General features: G+C 52.3%; 1 protein-coding gene across 1 annotated transcript in view; it reads right to left on the bottom strand.

Moving 5' to 3' along the window:
- DIP2C (disco interacting protein 2 homolog C) overlaps window positions 1-8,218 on the bottom strand; it is a 236,658-nt gene that overhangs the window by 58,389 nt on the left and 170,051 nt on the right. The window contains exons 7-11 of the mRNA XM_023523799.1: window positions 7,069-7,203; window positions 5,516-5,570; window positions 4,264-4,466; window positions 1,865-1,984; window positions 615-812 (exon numbers count right to left, since the gene is read on the bottom strand). Of these exons, the coding sequence (XP_023379567.1) occupies window positions 615-812; window positions 1,865-1,984; window positions 4,264-4,466; window positions 5,516-5,570; window positions 7,069-7,203 (711 nt within the window). The remainder of the gene's footprint in view (window positions 1-614; window positions 813-1,864; window positions 1,985-4,263; window positions 4,467-5,515; window positions 5,571-7,068; window positions 7,204-8,218) is intronic.

The following is an 8,218-nucleotide window of genomic DNA, read 5'->3' on the forward strand; positions in this document are numbered from 1 at the left end:
AAAACAAAACAAAACAAAAAGTAATCTACCCTTACGCATGCAGATGTGATATTGAGCTGGTTCCTCTGCAAAGCTGCAGCGGACAGTGTGAAAAGGACCTGACGATCTGCCTTCCCATGGCCTGATCCACGGAACAGAGATCGGGCCCCTTTGGTACAGTTAACTATACCTGAGAACTCAGACTGTGTCAATCGCACTGGATGAAGAAGTTTAGGAAGCTTCTGGCTCTTGTTTTCTAAAAAAGCGCTTTGGAGAAGGATTTCACTTCTTCTGAACGATACGTGTCACAGAGTTGGCTACACATTCTTCAACCACCAACCCTTCCCAGGAGGGCTGATTTTGAGAACAGCACATCTATGACCCAGGAGGTAAACTCCAACCTCGTGAAGTCACGATAAGCAAGCTTTGGGAGCCATTTCTGGATTTTACTCAAAAAATCATTTAACAATTAATAACTTTTCTTACTCAAACCAAATAATTTTCCTAAACTATTTCCTTTCGGAGTCCATGTATTTCCGGACCGGAAGCATAAGGCCGCACCAGTGCCCGTTAGCCACCCAGAAGGCAGCAGGTGTGAGCGTACGCGAACAGGCAGGTGGGCCTCGAAGGGTTACCGTAAGTGAGGATGTACAGGGGCTTCCCATTCGTGTCCATCGTGGTCAAGCACGGGGCCTTTGGCGAGATGGTCCCCCATCGCTGCAGGGCGGCTTCTAAAGACGGGGGCCAGTTCGTAACTACGCCCAGCTGCTCCCCGCGCATGGCCAACATCTGCGCTCCCTCTGGTTTGGGCTGGTTTGGATCTGGTTGCTGGACTAAATACACATGTACACAAGAGGTTTTTCAAAAAAAATATATCCACATTAGCATGACCATGTTTTTCCTCTTAAAGAAACCAGAATTACACTTAAAGAAGCATAGGTTTATCACTGCATGGAAAACCCGCACACACGCTTTTCTAGAACAATGGATGTAACAGGGCGTTTAATTCCGACGACTTCCCAGGCAACGTTGGGTGGGGTCGCTGGGGAGACCAGAGCGCATTTACAAACGGAAGGCAGGTAGAGCTGTCCATCCGAATGTGCCCGGAGTCCAGAAATGCAGCACTCAGGTTTGCAATGTCACTGATGGCGCACAGGAGCAATCCTGGCCTCCAGAGAACTCAGACCTCGCTAAATTACATTGTGTCCTTAACGAATGAGATGTAACTTTTATTCGCTAAAACTGCTATGAGTAACGAGCACAGATCTTTTCTCAGGCAAAACACAAATACGTGACTCAAAATACAATACAATTTGCCCAACTCTTTAGGTAGGTGAGAAACCGAGATTTTTCTCTCTTCTTGAAATGGTTTCTTTCTCCCAGTGTGTGACTGGCAACCTCCTTCCACCTGCTGCCCAGAAAGCCAGCATGTCCTACTTGGGTGTAAAGAACAAGAACACGAGAGCCTGCATTTGGTGGAGTAAGTGTATTTTGTTTTGACTTCAGGTGTCTGTGCTAAAAGGCTTGTGCACACTCGGGGGTGAAGACAGCAGCCCCTGGATTTGTAAAGCGTGTCGGCCGAACGCAAATGCCGCATGCTCCCTGCATTCCTCTTAAGCTTGCGCAGAGGAGCTGTGTCGCTGTCGGAAAGATTTCCTGTGACCTATCTGAGTTTCTGAGACCTGAGAGAGGCCTTCGAGAGTGCCTGTCCCCCGGGACAGAGCTGCGGGAACAGCACCTACACGGTCTCTGGAGAAGAGTCCCATCTTCTAGTGAACGCCAAGGTTACTGTTCTTAAAAAGTAAAGTGGCCTGGGTACCAAAGACACCATCATATTTATAGGCCCGCAGGCCCACAAGTGTAAGCGATGGCAAGGAGCTCTCACCTTCTAACAGTTCTTCAAAGTCATCGACAAAGAACTCCCGTAATGGCGGTCGCTTAGGTCGCTTGAGGGTATTGACCAGTTGCTGAATTTTCGCTGACACCCGGCTACTTACGGGTACTCCTGAAAGACAGAACCGTGGGCAGGACCAACTTTAGTGCATGCGTCTGAACAGGCACCACAGGAACCGGCCACAACACTCGCCCACGGCCCTGTCACAGTGCCAAGAGGCACAGAAGTGGCCTTGAGAGATGTGTCCCTCCAAGTCTCAGCTAGGATGCTGCGCGGAGTGAGGGCGGCCTGCTGGTGGGCGGTCCCAGCGCAGTGACCCAGCCGGGAAGCCAAGCGAGGACAGCAACGCAGCAGACACCACCTATGGGTCGTTCTGTCCTGGTAACGTTGGGAGGCTGGGCTGGGTCCCACCTCCAAGTCCCACAACAGGATCTGCCACCTCCTCACTCTACTGTCTCAGGCCCCCCGCTCAGCGGGGGCCAGAGAGCTAACAAGCAGAGAGACCGCCAAGGTTCCACCTCTCCTGAGACCACTGGCACTCGGCCTCAAGCAGCCAACACGACGTCCCACTAGAAACGAGGGCCCTGCAGTGATGACACTAACCCCGCCCCGCCCCTCCTGACAGAAGCCAGGGACCAGGTCTCACGGGCACTGTAGTAGGCCTGTCCACAAGGTGACCACTGGGTCCCTCCGCGTGTCTCAGGTCCACTCTCCTGATGGAACGTTCGAGAAATGCATTCTACAAGCACAGCAGTTAAAGTCTCCAAATTTTTTTCAGAACACTAGCATACATTCCTCCACGTGTACTGAAAACAATTAAACCATATTATATTTTTTATAATGAATATGACATTTTGAAAACTGAATAAGTGAAATGATCGTTTGAAAAGAAATTTAAAAAATTCTAAATAATCCAAATTAATGAACAAAAGGATTTCCAAGGTGCTGACATCATTGCCGGGTCGGAAGTACCCACCGTGGGTAGGTTTCGCCCCCACTGGAAGGTGCGCGGAACCCTGGGCCTGGTGGTGCAGACCGGGGCCTGCACAGGGCCACACGACTGAGAGGCACGGCCCGAGGGGCCTCCCTCTCCATGTGGCATCAGAAAAACAGCTCAGCTTTTAGAATGAATATGACAGAACTTGAGAAAATTTTCTGTCCGATAGAAAACATTTTAATAGATAGTGTTAAAATTCTCTGTGGGCACCTTCAGAATTGAGACATAAAATATTTTATAATTTTGAAAATACATAAAAGCACACAACCCTGAACTCTCAGTATCTTAACACATTTTCCCAGTAAAGAGTCAGACTTGACTCGGTTCGGATGGATCAAAGACCATTTGGCCAAGGCCACTCTCTCCCTGCTGCGTTTAGGACATGGAGGCGATTCCCAGGACCTGCCCAGATGTGTGGGGCGGGGGCGGGGGGCAGCGTCTGCTTCCTAGCAAGGGCCCGGGCAAGTCTGATACACGCTGAGAAACGCTGGGCTGGACATGGCACTTGGGTGGGTCACGGGGACAGCATGTGGGTGTAGCTGAAAGTGGATGAGGGTGACAGACTTCAGAAACAAGGTTATTAAAATGGTGATGACCAGAACGACAGTCATAACCAACTCAACACAGAGAATCCGGCAGAGAACTAGAGCGAACGCTGCCTCGGAAAGCGTCCCAGGGGAGCCACTCGTACTGGAAGCTGGAGTGACTGCAAACGTGCCGACGGGAGCTCACGAACCGCATGCCAGTGACGGTGACAGAGGGCCCTGGGCACCATGGAGAGGCTCACTCGCTGCCTGGTGGGGTTGGGTCCAGGCCCCGTCTTCGGGGTCTAGATGCCACTTCAGATTGGGTAACAGAAAGGCCATCGTCGTCAGAATGCACGGTGTGAGGTGTGAGAAATGAAGGAGAACCCTGACTGCTGGGTTTTATCAAATTGCTAATGTTTTTTCCAACATGGAGGAAAAAACGACACTTTCTTCCGAAGTCTAAAGCACCACATGGGCCCATATCTACGAATTAATTTGTTTAAAGTTAACCTCACCTAGCCCTTCCAAGTAAACATTCAGGCTCTTAACACTTGCACAGCAATTTGTTAACTGCTGAACCAATGCTATTCGTTAGCAAAAAGACAAGAATCTTATAAACTTTCCTTTTCTCCTCATGACTAAATTCCCACAGCATTGTCATTTTTCCCACAGGGAATAACTCTTGGCCCACTTGAAGGCTGTCTGCGTTCCTGGGACTACGCCCCTCTCTGCGGGAGGTCCCTAAAGGACCTGCCGGATCAGACTCGGGGAGTGACTATGTGTAGAGGAAACACACCCAGTCGTGGGCCCAGAAGGGCAGGTGAGGGGAAACCAGTCCGTGAGGAGGAAGAGCAGGCCGGACGTACCGTCGCCGGTCTCCATGAGCTCGGCGTTGCCATACTTCGGGGCTGTCCGCGACGTCGTGGAGCCTTGCGGCCTTTCTACTTGTATGGAGTGTTCTGAGGTGTACGTGGTTACATCGGGAGGTGCAGAGTGATTTTCTGGAACGAAGCAAAACACAAGTTCTCTGATTATCACGGCAAAGTTATTTTGAAGGCTAAGGAAGGATCAGAGTTTCAACAGATGCCACATCCTAAGAAGAGACCACAACTAAGTCAAAGGAACAAACTCCAGATATGACATCGTAACAGGAGCCACATCGATGAGTCACCGTAGCATTTTAACTAAAATAACGTTTTCAAGCAGTCAGGGTTATGTGTCTGCTCCTAAGAGTAATTTTCTCTGTCATGAAACCTCAAGCTTTGGAGGCGAGACCTGGGTGTGATGCTGGCTCTGCAGGCCTCTCGGGACCCTGGGAAGCATCCTGTCTGGCATGGGTGTCCTCACCCAGCAAATGCGATGGTGACGGCGACCTCCTGCCAGGGAGTGGCAATGACACATGTGACATTCTCAGGACACGCGCACCTCGGTAGAGGATGAGCTCTCAAGAAACACCAGCTGTCTGTTTCCGCATGAACACGGCTCAGCACCTGTTCACGACCCTGTGCTCACCGCTGCCGGGTTAGGCACAGCGGGAGCAGCCGCAGGCCCGCGCCACACTCGCCGATGGTGGCGCCAAGCACCTAAATGCTTAAGCAGGGAGGGCGCGGCCCCCGCTAAAATGCATCTCGATTTTATTCAGATTCACTTGCGTTAAAGTGTTGCTGCAGCCTCCTCAGTGGTGACAGACAGCCAATCCGTCTCTGGATTGGGCGGCAGGAATACTGCCGTGTTTCTGCTTTGAAGTTGGGAAAAATAATGACTCCGATATATCTGGTGATTAAAAAATAGGAACAGTGACAGCTGGGTGACTTCAACGTGCTTTCCACATCTGCTTAGGTGTCACCGCCCCTCCCACTCCCTTTCCAACGCCCCGCACGCACGCGCTGCCCCAACAGGACCACCGACCCCGCAGCGTGTCTGCCAGGGAGGCGGAGAATGTCCTGACGCCGCAGGGACGCGCTGCGCCCTGTTATTCTGACAGGACTCCGGTGTCTACCCAGATCACCTGTCTCGGGGAGTACTCAGAGGCACCTGGCGCAGAACCCATGCTCAGGAGACACTTGAGAGAGAAAGGGCGGAGTCGGTTGGGTGCGGGCTCCCAGGTCTGACACGTACCGCTCCAGGCCAGCGGCGTCTGCGTGCACCAGGAGCTCTGTGAAGGCCACGCGCCCTGCGCAGAGCAGGACTGTGCCTTCTGAGCACGGTGGCCCGCCACTCCCCAGGTGGACCTCCCAGTGCTTTTCGCATCACGAGACATCCCTGCAGCTACTGGTCAGGTGCCACCTCGCTGCGAGCACTGCCCCAGCGCCATCCGCGACACCTCCTACGTGTCCCCCATGGGATGGTTCTGCCTCATCTCCCCGGCTTGGCTTTTGCCCCCAGCAGCCGACGTGGGTTCCCTGAGAGTCTGGAATTCATGGTGGGCACATGGGAAGGTGGGATAGAAAACATTTTAATAGATAGTGTTAAAATTCTCTGTGGGCACCTTCAGAATTGAGACATAAAATATTTTATAATTTTGAAAATACATAAAAGCACACAACCCTGAACTCTCAGTACCTTAACACATTTTCCCAGTAAAGAGTCAGACTTGACTCGGTTCGGATGGATCAAAGACCATTTGGCCAAGGCCACTCTCTCCCTGCTGCGTTTAGGACATGGAGGCGATTCCCAGGACCTGCCCAGATGTGTGGGGCGGGGGCGGGGGGCAGCGTCTGCTTCCTAGCAAGGGCCCGGGCAAGTCTGATACACGCTGAGAAACGCTGGGCTGGACATGGCACTTGGGTGGGTCACGGGGACAGCATGTGGGTGTAGCTGAAAGTGGATGAGGGTGACAGACTTCAGAAACAAGGTTATTAAAATGGTGATGACCAGAACGACAGTCATAACCAACTCAACACAGAGAATCCGGCAGAGAACTAGAGCGAACGCTGCCTCGGAAAGCGTCCCAGGGGAGCCACTCGTACTGGAAGCTGGAGTGACTGCAAACGTGCCGACGGGAGCTCACGAACCGCATGCCAGTGACGGTGACAGAGGGCCCTGGGCACCATGGAGAGGCTCACTCGCTGCCTGGTGGGGTTGGGTCCAGGCCCCGTCTTCGGGGTCTAGATGCCACTTCAGATTGGGTAACAGAAAGGCCATCGTCGTCAGAATGCACGGTGTGAGGTGTGAGAAATGAAGGAGAACCCTGACTGCTGGGTTTTATCAAATTGCTAATGTTTTTTCCAACATGGAGGAAAAAACGACACTTTCTTCCGAAGTCTAAAGCACCACATGGGCCCATATCTACGAATTAATTTGTTTAAAGTTAACCTCACCTAGCCCTTCCAAGTAAACATTCAGGCTCTTAACACTTGCACAGCAATTTGTTAACTGCTGAACCAATGCTATTCGTTAGCAAAAAGACAAGAATCTTATAAACTTTCCTTTTCTCCTCATGACTAAATTCCCACAGCATTGTCATTTTTCCCACAGGGAATAACTCTTGGCCCACTTGAAGGCTGTCTGCGTTCCTGGGACTACGCCCCTCTCTGCGGGAGGTCCCTAAAGGACCTGCCGGATCAGACTCGGGGAGTGACTATGTGTAGAGGAAACACACCCAGTCGTGGGCCCAGAAGGGCAGGTGAGGGGAAACCAGTCCGTGAGGAGGAAGAGCAGGCCGGACGTACCGTCGCCGGTCTCCATGAGCTCGGCGTTGCCATACTTCGGGGCTGTCCGCGACGTCGTGGAGCCTTGCGGCCTTTCTACTTGTATGGAGTGTTCTGAGGTGTACGTGGTTACATCGGGAGGTGCAGAGTGATTTTCTGGAACGAAGCAAAACACAAGTTCTCTGATTATCACGGCAAAGTTATTTTGAAGGCTAAGGAAGGATCAGAGTTTCAACAGATGCCACATCCTAAGAAGAGACCACAACTAAGTCAAAGGAACAAACTCCAGATATGACATCGTAACAGGAGCCGCATCGATGAGTCACCGTAGCATTTTAACTAAAATAACGTTTTCAAGCAGTCAGGATTATGTGTCTGCTCCTAAGAGTAATTTTCTCTGTCATGAGAGCTCAAGCTTTGGAGGCGAGACCTGGGTGTGATGCTGGCTCTGCAGGCCTCTCGGGACCCTGGGAAGCATCCTGTCTGGCATGGGTGTCCTCACCCAGCAAATGCGATGGTGACGGCGACCTCCTGCCAGGGAGTGGCAATGACACATGTGACATTCTCAGGACACGCTCACCTCAGTAGAGGATGAGCTCTCAAGAAACACCAGCTGTCTGTTTCCGCATGAACACGGCTCAGCACCTGTTCACGACCCTGTGCTCACCGCTGCCGGGTTAGGCACAGCGGGAGCAGCCGCAGGCCCGCGCCACACTCGCCGATGGTGGCGCCAAGCACCTAAATGCTTAAGCAGGGAGGGCGCGGCCCCCGCTAAAATGCATCTCGATTTTATTCAGATTCACTTGCGTTAAAGTGTTGCTGCAGCCTCCTCAGTGGTGACAGACAGCCAGTCCGTCTCTGGATTGGGCGGCAGGAATACTGCCGTGTTTCTGCTTTGAAGTTGGGAAAAATAATGACTCCGATACATCTGGTGATTAAAAAATAGGAACAGTGACAGCTGGGTGACTTCAACGTGCTTTCCACATCTACTTAGGTGTCACCGCCCCTCCCACTCCCTTTCCAACGCCCCGCACGCACGCGCTGCCCCAACAGGACCACCGACCCCGCAGCGTGTCTGCCAGGGAGGCGGAGAATGTCCTGACGCCGCAGGGACGCGCTGCGCCCCGTTATTCTGACGACAGGACTCCGGTGTCTACCCAGATCACCTGTC

The sequence above is a fragment of the Pteropus vampyrus genome, unplaced genomic scaffold (genome assembly GCF_000151845.1).
Source record: "Pteropus vampyrus isolate Shadow unplaced genomic scaffold, Pvam_2.0 Scaffold415, whole genome shotgun sequence".
In the NCBI taxonomy this organism is placed as follows: domain Eukaryota; kingdom Metazoa; phylum Chordata; class Mammalia; order Chiroptera; family Pteropodidae; genus Pteropus; species Pteropus vampyrus.